This window comes from Phragmites australis, chromosome 11, assembly GCF_958298935.1.
Source record: "Phragmites australis chromosome 11, lpPhrAust1.1, whole genome shotgun sequence".
In the NCBI taxonomy this organism is placed as follows: Eukaryota; Viridiplantae; Streptophyta; class Magnoliopsida; order Poales; family Poaceae; genus Phragmites; species Phragmites australis.
Window position 1 is genome coordinate 24,372,039 of NC_084931.1, and position 15,321 is coordinate 24,387,359.

Consider the following 15,321-nt stretch of genomic DNA (forward strand, 5'->3'; position numbering starts at 1 on the left):
ACTCCGATCGAGCAGTGGCCGACTTTAGGCCGGTGACACATGGTGCGAGGGGGGCCACGACGGCGGCGAGCGACACCTGCGTGGCCAGTGCGGGGTGGCGCCGGTAGCTGGCTGTGGGGCAGCGCTGGCAGTTGGTGCGGTGCAGTGCGGCATCTGCATGGCCATTGCGGAGCGATGTTGGCAACCGGTGTGAGGGGGCCACGACGACTACAAACGACTGCGCGACGGCGTGCTGACCAGGGAGGAGGCAGCGGCACATGATCGACGGCTGCCTGATCGCTTGCAAGCAGCGGGTCGGGCCTATAGGATCTGTAGCGGCCCGACGGCGCGTGCTTCGGGTGGCAAGTGAGTATGCCGGCATGCCGCAGATGGCAGTGGGCAACTGGCTTCAAGCGACGGCGGCCGAGCGTTTCCAGGCAAGGGATGAGGCAGCCTACGGGGCGGCTCTATCAACCGGGAGGTGTGGCACAGTTGGCGGTTGCACGACGCGCTGTGGGGCCGCTTCGGGCGTACGGCGAGCGACATGCTGCAGTTAGCTGACACGGCGGCGATGGCGCCGCTTCGGGCGGCGCAAATGCTAGAAGGATGCCAGCTTCATGCCAGCGGTATACCCTTTTTTTAGTTTCGATCTATGGCAATGGCCATCAAGTCACCGTATTCTTGTGTAGAGGTATGGCCACTAGTTTGTCGATCGGCAGCGTGGTGGCGGCTGCAGGGTCGACCAGCTGTGTTCATGCTGACGATGCAATGTCGTTCTCTACGATGTGCTGTTTATGCATACGATGCTACTCTTCATGCGATTCATTACTGTTCATATGATTCGCTGCTGCTTCTTAGAATCCATTATTGTTCATGCGATTTCATATCTATTTTGACGTGAAAACAGTAGTAACGAGCATACGTATCGAGTCAATCATACCTTTCAATATTTGCGATAGGCTAGCCCATGGCATGCCTACTCGACGAAGATGTCAATGCAGTGCAGATTCGTTCCACTAGCTTAGTCTATGACAGAGTTTCGTGCTGATAACGTGTCAAGATTTAGAGATCGAGATCCATCTAAATTTACCGTAAAACTCCAGGTTTCCTGCCACAAGCTACGCAGCTGTCCGTGTCCAACGTACAGTCTAAGGCAGATCATACCCTCACGCCAAACCAAACCGATATGATTCACCTGATTGACAGCTCCTCCCAATCTCTACCGAACCAAACTTAGATCCAAATCCATCTCGCTTACGATTCCAATCCCAAGTTTCCCAACTCCTCCAACCGAATCCCTTATAATCCTCGCCGTCAACAACCACCTCCAATAAACCGTAACAAGCCAGCGACATCCAAGAACGCACGGCCACCGCCATGGCCACCGCGCGCGGCCTTCTCCTACCGTGCATCCTCTCGTTCCTCCTCGCCGTCTCGGCCTTCGACTCCGCGCCCCTCTCGACGCTCGTCGCCGCCTCCGCCAATGGCAGCTCGCGCGACGACGTCCCCGCCCAGCTGAGCGCGTACGAGATGCTGGAGGGGTTCGGCTTCCCCAGGGGCATCCTGCCGGTGGGCGTGACAGCGTACAAGTACCGGCCGTCGGACGGCGCGTTCCAGGTGTACTTTGACGGGGACTGCGAGTTCGAGGTCCCCGGCGGGTACCGCCTCACGTACCGGCGGGTGATCTCCGGCAACGTCGAGGGGGGCAGCATCCGGAACCTCGGTGGCGTCTCGGTGAGGATGTTCCTGCTGAACTGGGGCATCGACCGCGTCGTCATGGAGGACCCGGGCCATCTCATGTTCTACGTCGGCCCGCTGTCGCAGGCGTTCCCGGCCGACAGCTTCGAGGAGTCCCCCGAGTGCCGGTGCCGAAGCCGCGGCGACGACGGGGACGGCTTTGACGTGGCGGCGATGTAGGATCCGGCCGTTGGGTACGTGCAGCGGCGAGTTAAGTTGGACCTGCGTGCATGCATGTGGATTAATCGAGGTGCAACGGAGGTGGTGATCAAACGGAACGACGATTTGGCCGTGATATTTATGCAATTTTTTTTCGCATGTGCAATTTCGTTTTGATTGTTTAAGGTGAGATGCTTTCTATCATTGTATAGATCTGAAGAGCATTGTGACTTTGCGTAGGCGCCGCGATTAAATCAGAGTGACAACTATTATTGGTTATGTTTGCTTCCCCAGTTGCTTAGGATTGAATTACACTCTGGCTTTGACGAGCCTCCCATCCCATCATGGATTAGCCTACTTCGATGACGTGAGAATTGTTCGCTGGGTATAATCCTCTGTTTTCATATAAGATCTCTCTCCATCGGTAACTGCACAAACTGTTTCAGTCTTGTAAATTTCAATAATAATTTTCAGACTATATCAATCTTGTAGTTTCAAGTAACTGTTTGTTTAAAGGGAGTGACTTGCCCTTGGGTGACTGGAAACAAAATTGATCTCAGTCATTCACTTTCATCCATTAGATCAACATCCAACGATTCACATGTGTTAGTTCAAAATTACACTAACCTTCTACTAAAATTACACATTTACAACATTGTAATTTCAGTTGAATGAGAGCCAAAAAACTTCAGTAACCTGAGAGAGACGTCCCTTTAGATAAATAGATTTTCTTAGTGTCTTGTCCGCAATTTTGCTGCAGCTATATCAATAAATATATAAAGAACTGGTTGGAATTTAAGGCAGAAAAATAATACAAATTATATGAATTATTTGACTTAGAAAAAATAGGCACCGCTTAATTTGTTAGGTCCCAATTATAAATGTGGAGTTATTAGAAAAGTTGGATTTAGTCAAAGGATTATGGATTCTTTTTGCAAAAAACAAGTTCGTTTATATTAATAGAAGGAAGGTAGATCCGGTGCCTCCAACTCGGTTTGAAAGAAAATTGGAAGCCCAGAAGATCGACCCGCAGCTGTCGAACTAAGATTCATCAACATGGAAGGCAAACCCCAAAAGGGGATGCAAATCCACCAACCTGACCACACCAAGTTGAAGGAAGCATATTTCACTAGTGATCTGTCAAATGGTGCACAAAAGAAGGCTATGCCAGTACAAGATGGGTGACGTCTTAAGATATAGAGGAATGTTAGGTCACTTAAAATTATTTGGTTCTAAAAATTTTACAAGATAAATCTATATTAATTTCTATCTAATGTTTCTACTCTACTATTTAAAAGGCTTTCAACTTACTATAAGAAGGTAATTGTAAATATGTAAATGTGAAAACGTAAATAAGGTAAAAAGAGCCAACTTAAAACAAGAGATTTTTTCTGTGGTATCGATGGTATGAATATCACCTATAGTCCACGTTAAAGCTATATCAAGAATATGCTCTCGGTCGCCAAGACTTTTCCAGCCACGGTTCTTGAGCCAACAAACCACAAAGGCAAGGCTCACATCACACCTCTCTTCTGATCATTTGTTGTCGTTTTTACTTCGGAGCTTGAGCCACTAAGGCAAGGGTCTCCGCGTCCTTATACAAAATTCTTGCCATCACTTCACATCAAGTCGGAGGGTTAACAAACTTGAGGCACTAAGGCCTAAGGTGCTGACGAGTCACATGACTACAAGGTGCCGGTGTACCACTTGGTACAATATATGATCACTCCTTAATCCCCACTTTAGGTAGCAACACTTCTCTGTAGATCTAACAACACTAATCACTCACTAATCTATGTGATAATTGCCTTATATGATCACTTTTAGTATTTTGGTGGCTTGGATGTCTTCACTATTGTATATGAGCTTTCTCTGGACTCCAGTACTTTCAAATTATCGAGTGGAAGGGTATTTATAGCCTCTACCCCACGCACCAGCTGTTGCCCCAACGACTCAACTTTATTGTATACGCCAGATGATCCGGTGTGAATAGATTGCACTCACTGGAACATCCAGCGTGTACACCTTCAAAAAACTAGCAGTTGGAACCCAACTCAAAACCAATGTGAACATCGGATGTTTCGGTGTGTTCACCAGCTTCATCGTCGGACCATCTGACGTGTACACTTGAGCCAAACCGCGTCACTTCTCTCTGTGCAAAATACTACGGTGTGGCCTTGCTTCATCGTCGGATCATCCAGCGTGTTCAATCACGTCAAACTGGATTTTGACATCTTCTCTGCAACAAATACTCCGGCAAAGCCTTCAGCGTGCATAGCTACAGTCTTCGGATCATCCGACGTGTAGTTCTTTGGTTTTCAACAGTTACAATCCTTTCTGCAACAAATGCTACAGCGCACGCAACATTAAGCTTCGGACCATCCGATGTGTGTCTTCCTTGAACTTCAACTCTGGAATGCTCTGACGTGCACATCTTCATATCGCCAGATCATCCGACGTATTGAAAACATCCAAACAAAAATACTCTAGTGTTCACACCTCTTATGTGCCAGACCTTCTTGCACTAACAAACTTCTTAGGACCTGTCCAATTCAGGCGATCTTTGTTTCGGCTGTGGTGGCTTCTTTATGTATTGCATCTATGAGACCTACTAATATATATTCTTGATAAGCATGCTAGTCTCATTGACTATGCTGTCATTAATCACCAAAATCACATACATACCATGATAGGATCATGTTTCCTACAATCTCCCTATTTTTGGTAATTAATGACAACACAACCAAAGCAAGTGGAAAATAAATAATGCCAATTGTAAATGGCATAAATAATAAATACCAACAATTGCACAATATCTTACCACTTTTCTTGGATGCATGATCTTACCCCTTTATCCCCTTTTGTTGTAGCTCCTACTTTCACCATCATCACTATCTTCCTTGATCATGCATCCAAGAAAAGAGAAACAGACAAAACCCTAACTCTTATATAGGCCCACGTAATGAGAGTGTTCCCAATTTTAGGGTTATTCTCAATTAGCAGTCTATATTATTTGTGTGCCTAACGAGGTGGGGTCCTTGCATATATAGGGAGAAACCCTCCACATTTACCTCCATTAGCAATATGGTACTATTAGAGGGTGGGTCTCAACATAGATCACCTCTCCACAATATGGGTCTTTGAGATTTATTATGAATTATTTCATGGACCAGGCCTAAGAATTCTAACAATCCTCCACCATATCTCAAAGTTCCATAGAAAATTGCCAGTTTCCCACTGTAGTTTGATATATCGATGTTTCAGTGAATACTGTTAAGTTGAACATCCACCTAGAACATCAAACTACACTCATTCACAACTTGAACAACAGACTATGCCTCGAATTGCAAGTTTTGTGAAATAAGTTTCACTTAAAGTCATAACTAATACTTGGCTGTCAGTATGCTACTCCACAGGCGAAGCATATAAGTCCTACTCCATAGTCTCTTCATGAGTTAATTAGAGATCACCCAAATCTCATAGATTGCGACCAACAGTCAGACTCATATAGGCATGTTCTTTCAAAAATACCCTGTAGGTTAGCATCTTCGCTACTTAAAGTCAATAGAACACATTAAGACAATAATTAACCTACCTTACAAATCTATGAAAGTATTGCATCTTCACTCGAGTGAGTCACACATAAAGTTACTCTCCTCTACTTAGACCAATGGCTTGTTCTTCTCAAGTTCTAATTCACAGGATCTGCGATCACATAGGTTGGGTTACCACTATGATATAACTCACGTAGGTTTCATACCCATCTCCTTTGATGCATTATCTATCACATTCCGTGATAGTCCCTTTGTAAAAGGATCTGCCATGTTCTTAGCTGTTTGGATATAATCTAAGGTTATCACTCTGGAGTTTCTTAATTTCCTGATAGACTTTAATTGTCTCTTTACGTGCCTTGAGGACTTATCATTATCTTTAGAAATGTTTACTTTGATAATAACCGTCTGATTATCAAAGTTCATAAGGATAGCTGGTACCGGTTTCTCAACCACAGGTAAGTCTATCAACAACTCACGCAACCATTCTACCTCAATAGTGGTTGTGTCTAATGTAGTGAGTTTTTCTTCTATAGTTGACCTCGTCAAGATGGTCTGGTTGCAATACCTCCATGAGACAGTAGCACCACTTAGAGTAAATACATATCCACTTGTGGCGTAAATCTCATCAGCATCAGATATCCAATTTGAATCACTATAACCCTCCAATACCGATAGGTGCCCAGAATAGTGAACACCATAACTCATAGTACCAAACAAATAGCGCATGACTCGCTCAAGTACACGCCAATGTTCATCGCCTGGGTTAGAAGTAAACCGACTCAATTTGCTGACAACAAATGAGATGTCAGGCCTTGTAACACCAAGTAAGTACATAAGTGATCCAATAATCTAAGAGTATCTTAGTTGGTCCCTACAACTTTTCTTATTCTTTCTAAGTATCCCACTAGGATCATAAGGTGTTGGAGAAGCTTTGTTGTCCTGATAGCCAAAGCGGCTCAAGTCCTTCTCAACATAATGAGCTTGTGTAAGAGTAATCTCATTCTCTCCTTTGATTAACTTGATGTTTAAGATTACATCAGTCTCATCTAGATCTTTCATATCAAAGCTTTGAGATAAGAAAGACTTAATATCATCAACCACGTCAAAGTTTGTCCCAAATATCAGTATGTCATCAACATACAAGCATAATATAATTCCCTCACCCCTACCATGGTGATACTACACATATTTATCTGCTTCATTGATCGAAAAGCCTACAAATGTTAAAGTTATGTCGAACTTCTCATGTCATTGCTTAGGAGCTTGCTTAAGATCATACAAGGACTTCAACAACTACTTTTACTATAAACCTATCAGATTGTTCCATATAAATTTCCTCGTCATCCTCCCCATTAAGGGAAGTTATCTTAACGTCCATCTGATGAATGATAAGATCATGTGAGGCAGCCAAGGAAAGTAGCATTCGGATAGTATTCAATCTCGTAATAGGTGAATAAGTGTTAAAGAAGTTTTTGCCTTCCTTTTGGGTATAACGCTTGACCACAAACCGAGCCTTGTACTTTTCAATAGTACTATCGGGCCTAAGTTTCTTCTTGAATACCCATTTGCAACCCACATAGTTGCAACCATATGATCGTTCTGTGACCTCCTAAGTCTCGTTTGTGAGGATGGAATACATTTCGCTCCAAACAGCCTCCTTACAGTAGTCTGCATCTAGAGATGCAAATGCTTCTAAAATAGACTTAAGAGTGTCATCCATAAGGTATACAGTGAAATCATCACCAAAAAACTTTGCAGTCCTTTGTCTCTTACTCCTCCTAGGAGCATCATTGTTATTCTCCTTTGGATCTTGCTCATGTGTTTGTTCAATAAACTCAAGAGGTAGAGTAGGTTCAGAAATTATCCCAGAAGATAGTCTAGACATGCTATATAAATCTTTCATAGGAAATATGTGCTCAAAAAATGTTGCATCAAAAGACTCATTATTGTATCGACATGCACGTAAGGTATCTCAGATTTAACCACTAAAAACCTATAAGCAATGCTCCGATGAGCATATCCCAAAAAGATATAATTTACTGTTTTAGGTCCGAGCTTGCGCTTTTTAGCTATTAGTACATTGACTTTCACCAAGCATCCCCAAATACGCAAATAAGAAAATAATGACTTTCTCCCTTCCCATTCTTCAAATTGGGTTTTCTCCTTATCCTTGAGAGGACTCTATTCAGAATATGACATAAAGTCAACAAGGCCTCCCCATCATACCTTAGATAATCCTGTAGTATCTAAGATAGTATTAACTAAGTCAGTCAATGTGAGGTTCTTACTTTCGACAACTCCATTTGATTGGAGTGAATAGGGAGGCGTCCTCTCATGAATAATGCCATGTTTCTCATAGAATAAATTGAAATCACTAGAGAAATACTCTTCACCATGTTCTAACCTAATTTTTTTTTATCTTTCTCTCTAGTTGATTCTCAACTTCTGCCTTATAGATCTTAAAGTGATCTATAGCCTCATCTTTCATTTTCAACAAATAAACATAGCAATATCTAGTCGCATCATCAATCAAAGTCATGAAATATATTTTTTCACTCTTCGTCAATACACCATTAATTTCATATGGATCTGAATGTATGAGTTCTAGATATGCCAAATTTCTCTCATCGGCTACCTTATGGGGTTTACAAGGTTGTTTTGATTGCAGATAACTATGACACTTAGAACCTTTGATCATGAAAAAATTTAGAATTAAACTCATGCTGGAAAGTTGAGTAATAGAACCAAAATTTAAATGACATAACTGCGAATGCCAAACACTAGCATCATCATTAACATTGTTACAAATATGGCTGAAATCAGAAAGGGAAAAACGGAATAAGCCTCCACACTCATAGTCTTTACCAATAAATTTTTCATGCTTTGACACTACTACTTTATTGTACTCGAGCACCACCTTAAACCCATCTCTACAAAGAAGATAGCCGCTAACTAGATTCTTGTTCATTGTAGGGACATGCTACACGTTCTTCAGGTGCACGATCTTTCCCGAAGTAAACTTCAGATCTACCGTACCAACACTACGAACAGAAGCATGTGATCCCTTCCTTATTAGGACGGAATAATCATATGCGACCTGATAAGTAGAGAACATTAAGATATCAACACATAAATAAACATTAACCCATGTATCAATCCACCAATTAGTAGACTAAAATACTGAAAACACTAAAGGTACATTTTCATATCCTACATCTTCGTTTCCAGTTTCGCTAATGGTAAGCACATTAGCAATATTCGAGTTATGTTTTTGTGAAGCCTTTGTTCTCTTGGGGTCTAGACAATTTTTAGTGAAATATCCAATCTCACCGCACACAAAGTAAGACAATTTTACTATATTCATCTTTTTCTTCTTGAAGGTGATAGTTTTGTTTGGTTTATTATCTTTTCCTTTATTCTTATTGTAGAAAGGCTTTTACACCATATTGACGTTAGTCTATTCCTTACCTCTTTTTAGACTTATATTCTTAGATCAAGTTTTCTTCTCAACATTAAAAGACGCGGTAAAAATATACATCCGTCTCACAATTATGGTGGTGGTGGTGGTTGTGGGAGGGCACGTTTTACCGGGAGAACTAGCTGGCACTGGAATCTTCGTGTGTAACCGTCCAATCCTATTACTAAGCGGTACAGATTAAGGTGAAGGGCCCAACAAGGGCATATGCCTTGCTTAAATTTTTTTAGAGGATTTAAATGGACTTAGTTTTTTTTTAAAAAAAAGTTATAACATTTTAAACTGGATCCGCCCTGGTGGTGGAGGGGGAGTGATTGTCGAGGGCGTGAAACATTGAGAGCATGCGCAGAGCAACGTTCAGCACAGTGCCCCTGGGTACGTTCGGGTGGCGGCATCGTGCACCGCGCGGGGCACGAGTGTTCCGGTAGAAAGGACGAGCGCGCGAGGGGGTCGCGTCGAGTCCGCCGTCTTCACCTACAGACCGCCGACAAGCCTCTCGGCACGTACCATGGCCGCTCTGTCGCTAGCTGCTGCGGTCGACGCCCACGAAAACTGACTGGCCTGGCCCGACGATCGGCAGGTGACCACGCGCTTGCGCCGATCTACGTGTGCGAGCGTGTCTCCGCGAGAGGTTTGCACGGTGACTGCCAATGCGATCGGCATTTGGCAATCGCGGGTCGGGTCGGGTCGGGTCGAGTGCTGTGGTACGACGAGCGATACACAGGGAGTCCACCGTGACTCCGAGGTTAATGTGCGCCGTGTCTGTGTCGTCGAAGACCTGGCCCCAGCCGGTCTGGCACGTACGATCCGAGCCCGTGGCCCGTCTCGGGCTCGCACGCGCTCGCGTCTCTACACGCTTGTGTCGGGGCCGCCGATCGAGCTCTCCTCAAGATACGTTGGACCGGGCTCAAATTCTGAGGCCGAGGCCGTCTTTCCGTCGTTGAGTGTCGGCAAAATTCGGCCTTTTTATTCTGAAACTGTACAGGTAGGCCGTAGGCCAGATCGTACTTCGCACGTTGCCTGGTCCCGGTAGGTCATACGTGCAAATCTGGCGGAACTACTGGTACAGTTCGTCTCACCAAATCTGCTGTCTCAAAAAGAAAAAATGATCCTGGATTCCAACAGACAAAAATTGTACTACAGTGCAGAGAGAGTACTATTGAGAGTAACTGTAACGAACAGTAGATGGAGCATAGGGTAAAATCTGGTATTCATTTATCAAGTGTTTATATATTTATACATAATAAAAGATATGATAAAAGAACATATCTATTGGAGAGACATCCAATCTCAATAGACATAACTGTTGGTAATTGATTATATAATTACACCAAAATGTGTCTATTCATAACACTCTCACTGATCAATTATTCTAGTTATAAATTTCTTGTTGAAAACTCATCTAAAACCCTGTAGGAAAAAATAAGAAGAAAATAATATATTAATATATTATTAAAACTCTTTTAAAACTCAATAAAAAAAATGTAAGGAGAAAATAATATGACATATATTGATTATTACCTCACTATAAGCTCATATGAGAAACTAGGAAGGATAAACTCATTAGTGAGCTTAGAGAACAATAATTATGATCTATAGATTATATTAAAATCTTCAAAAATCCTCTGGGGAAATGGGAGAAATAATAGTGATATGGTATTAAAACTTCTTTAAAACCTAGTGGAAAAACAAGGAGGAAAGGGTACAACATATATTAATTATTGTCCTGTTGTAAACTCATATGAGAAAAACCTTTAAAAAGAAAAACTCATAAGCGAGTTTAGAGAATAATAGATATGTCTTTGATACATTTTTAAAAAACTCCGAAAGAAAAAAATAAGAGATATGACATATGATCTTATGTAGATATTGCTTCATTAAAAACCTTATATGAGAAATTGTATAGAAAAACTCATAAAAAATAGTGCAATATAATATAAATATGTTATTATTTAGGGATCAACTCCCCCTGAACCCTGCAAATATCGTAATCGTCGCATACCAATTCCGTGAATATATTTTTTTAATGCGGAAGTTGGTAAGGACTTAGTGAATAAATCAGCGAGATTATCACATGATTTAGTTTGCAATATGTCTATCTTCCCATTAGGAGGATAGAACAATTTAGGAGTAATATGTTTGATTGTATTGCTCTTTATGTAGAATATTTGCATTTGAGCAATGCATGATGAATTATCTTCATAAATAATGGTTGTTGATTCAATGAAAATATATACCACATGACTGTTGTATGTGGTTGATCATTCTACGAAGCCATACATATGTCTATAATATTTCAGAATGATAGGTAAAAGTAACTAGAATAAGTCTTGATGACTCTTATGAGATAGCTATATCACCATAAAATCAGTATGTGATCTGGTGTTAAGGGGATAAATTATATAGCCAGAATCTGGATATCCCACTATTATCAAATATTGAATTTTCTGAAAGAAAAATTTAGATCTTTGGTACCATAAAGATATCTATAGATATCCTCTTTGGCTTTCACCTAATGATGTTGTTAGTGCTACGCTATTTAAGCTAGTAGGTTATTTGCAAATACAATATCAGCTCTATTGTGGTTTGCAAGATACATGAACGCTTTGATGACATTGAGATATAGAACTTTAGGTTCGATATCTTTTCATCATCAACCTAATATATGAATGGATCTTGATTCATATTTAGAGATTGAATGACTATAAATATTTTGATTGATATAATTTTCTAATATCATTTGGATATTGGTGAACTGATAAATAAATATTCCTGAAGAAATATGTTCAAGTTGTAGACTTAAGAGAAATTTGGTTTTAACCAAATCAATCACCTCAAATTTCGTCATTAGATGATTACATACTTTATCGTGTGTAGTTTGGAGATGATACAAAATGCAATTGAGATTTCATTATAAACATACATATACAATCAATGTAGTTGGAGTAACCCTTCTGTGGAAGAAACTCATTTAGTCAGTTATACCGCAATCAACTTAACTACTTGAAGTCATGGAGTGACTTTAAGCTATACACAATATATATTACAATTTGTATTTAGATTCAGACTAAGAAATCCATTAGGGACTTATATGTTCGAAACTATGTAATTCATTTGGTTTGCCAATGATATTGAATATAAGAACATAATTTCCACACATATCATGTGGTATGTAGCATCATAATTGATGATGGGCCTCTGCGTGAACCCTTGTTCTATAAGTCTCGTTATTTCACCACCTTATGAAATAAAAATCTATTTTGTATCTCATAGGGAAAACATTTGAAGGTATAGGTATTACTTATGTGAATACCTTTCTTCTTGTGAACAAGTGCAATTTTAAATCAATTAGTTCCTTCTATTTGGTCTAGTCCAGGTGCTTGAGAAACCCTGCCATGGCCATTGACTTTGGTATGGATCCAATTGAAGATCTTTGCAATTTTCGAGGAGAAATTATTTATCAATAATTTATAGTCTTTGATATTGATTGATTCTATGGAATCAATATAGTTTGTGAAAATATTATGCTATTTAACTCCATGTATTTCGTAAAACAATGGAGTTAGGTGTTCCCATGACCCAGCGTCCGAATTTGTGTACATATTTGTGCTGGCCATTTGGATATTGAACATCCATAGGCGTTTGGATAATGAATATCCATAAAGTGTCTACCAACTTGATATTGATTTGCAATTTACTATTGTGCAGGAATGATTTATCTGTTTTCGCGGTAGCTTGCAAGAAGCTTTATCCTTTGTGACCATATTTCTCCTCCTCTTATTTTGATTTGGGAGTTGAGTAATTTTGTTTGGTACCTCCAGTCATTTCGGCACAATCCTATTAGGAATATAGAATTTGGTGACACCTTTGTTAACAATAAATGCATCTTGGCAGATTATTTGCAATATGTTACAAATACTAGATGTTCTGAGTAAGGGTTCGGATATCAGGTACGTGGATATGACGACTGAATGTGAATATGTATGATGTTCTCTTAAGATTTCTAACATTCTTTGTGGTATTAATCTCCCCTAATGCCGGTAATTGTCCTCAAAATGTTATGAGCATACGAGCAATGAATATGTCCCATGTGAGGGACTCGAGGTATTATATGATTGACGAATAATTATACTTCATATGGATCCATAATGCCCTTTGATGTATAATGTACGATGGTGATACCGGTATGTGCAGAACGTTCGCAGATGGGAAATACTTGGCTGAGGCTAAATTTCCATGTATTAACTGCAACGGAGGGAGTCGTATGATTGCAGTTGAATGAATTTGGTTTAATGATACGGTGTGTAAAGTTGCATGTCACCAATAAGAGTTGGCAAATTGCAATTCTATGGTTGGTCATGCAAATGAATTAATTCTCTTGATGAGATATTCAGCTAGACCATTATGGATATGCACATATGATACTTAATATAGTAGTGTCCAAAACCAAATAATAATTGCATGCATGTTAAGAAACGATATTATCCATACGAATGGATTTGATCCTACATACAGGCTAATTTGCTCTAATTTTAAGTATCTGAGCAATAAGTTTAGCATAAGTGTGGTGCCTTATGTATACGGGACATATTCGGGACTATTTTATGGATGCATTGATCAGCATTATAGAGTACATAGATGGTTCATAATATTGCTCAATAGAGCCACATGTATGTTTTTGAATGTGTTCGAGAAATTGGGTGACACATTATGAATTATAAGGTAAGATGGCCTTAAAATTAAATTCCATATGACACATGCGGTGCACACAAATATGAAGATTTTGATAATACTGTAACCAATAGAATTGTTAATAATTTTTCTCATCATCTCTAAGGAAGAGCGACCAATGCAATAATGCCAAGTCTCGATTTGATCAAGATAGAAAAATTATTTTGTATGCAATATATGGTACGGGTTTGATGTATGTATAGTACAATCCAAATGTATATAGGAAAGCTTGTCATATCCGTTGATTAAGAGGAGAAATTCCTCTTTCATTGTCATCATGGGTTTTGATACGAAAACCATTCTGATGGATATCTCTATAACTTAGTAAGGTACGGGATGAATCGGGATACAATAGAGCATCAACGATTATGACTTGTGTACCCGTATGGACAGTAATTATTGCACGAGGAGAGCCAGTAATCACTCCATCGCATCCAATGGTTTTCAAAATATTTCCTTATCTTTCAGTAAGATTTTGAAAATATTTTAGTTTCACTATGTATAGAATTTGTGGTATAACTGTGCACATGCACATTTCCTCCATCGGATTGATTTCCGTAGAAAATCTATATATAGAATTGAAGAATTTGATATGAAATTCTTTATCAGATATATAGAATACATACATACTTTATTGTAGTATCATAGTGCTGATACAATATTATATTGCAACATTTAATGGGGTGTAGGTAACATGGTAACTAAGGAATTGAGAGACTAGGTAAGATCTCCAAACATGTAATGCAAAGCAAATTTGACAAATATGTTTTTCGTGCTCATGGGATCTTTTGGTTGCAGAAGAGTCTGATTGTTATTTGGTTCTTGTAGAACTTGTTGTTAACAACTAGCCTCCTTGGTGGAGTTAGTTTAAGGATTGAAGTGTGCATCAAATCTTTGTTCTTGAGCAGATTTGTTACGTCCCACAGATTGTAAATACATATCAATTAAATGTATTGGGGTGCAACATTTTTTAGTGGTGTGCTTGTAGCATCCACACTTATGACAAATATTAGATTTGTCAAGTTTGGAAATATCTTGATCCTGATCCGGCGTATAAAGCTTATACTTCTTGTTGCGTTTGTGTTTATCATTGAAGTTCTTTGGATGACATTTAATGGAGCCATCGAACTTATTATTATTCTAAGCATTATGATGTATTTCAGGTTAAAGAGCAGCGTCTATTGGACGTTAATGATGATTTCTTAGAAGGAGTTTATCATGCTTTTTGACCTGAAGTAATACATGTATTGAGTCAGAATAAATTTGGTATTTTCTTGCGCGGTCTTGTTGCTGTAAGATCCTATTTCTTGGAAGCATAATAGATAAAGTGTTATCTATCTTTTCCGCATCTGTAGGTTCTTTTTTGCAAAAAATACAATTTTGAGCAAATTTTATGAACATCATGATTTCTCTGACGAACTTAAAGTCTTGGAGTCAGAGTTGTGTCCATTCATGACATGCATTAGGCAGAACGACTGTCTTCTACTTTTCATATCTGCTTTTGAGAGATAACCACAAAGTGCTCAGATTTTCTTCAATCAGATAATCAGACTTGAGATCCAGATGGATATGATGCTCTATGTATAATGCACCATATTTAACATGATCCGGTAGCGGTGGATCTCCCTCTTAGGGAGGTTGGTAGAGCCGCTACTATTCTATAGGGCACAAGACTAACCTTGATAT

General features: G+C 39.9%; 1 protein-coding gene across 1 annotated transcript; it reads left to right on the forward strand.

Moving 5' to 3' along the window:
• The first annotated feature begins 1,210 nt into the window (after window positions 1-1,210).
• Window positions 1,211-2,154, forward strand: LOC133885589 (uncharacterized). Its single transcript, XM_062325318.1, has one exon. The coding sequence runs from the start codon at window positions 1,357-1,359 to the stop codon at window positions 1,894-1,896; it is 540 nt and encodes a 179-aa protein (XP_062181302.1). The 5' UTR covers window positions 1,211-1,356; the 3' UTR covers window positions 1,897-2,154.
• Window positions 2,155-15,321: the final 13,167 nt, after the last annotated feature.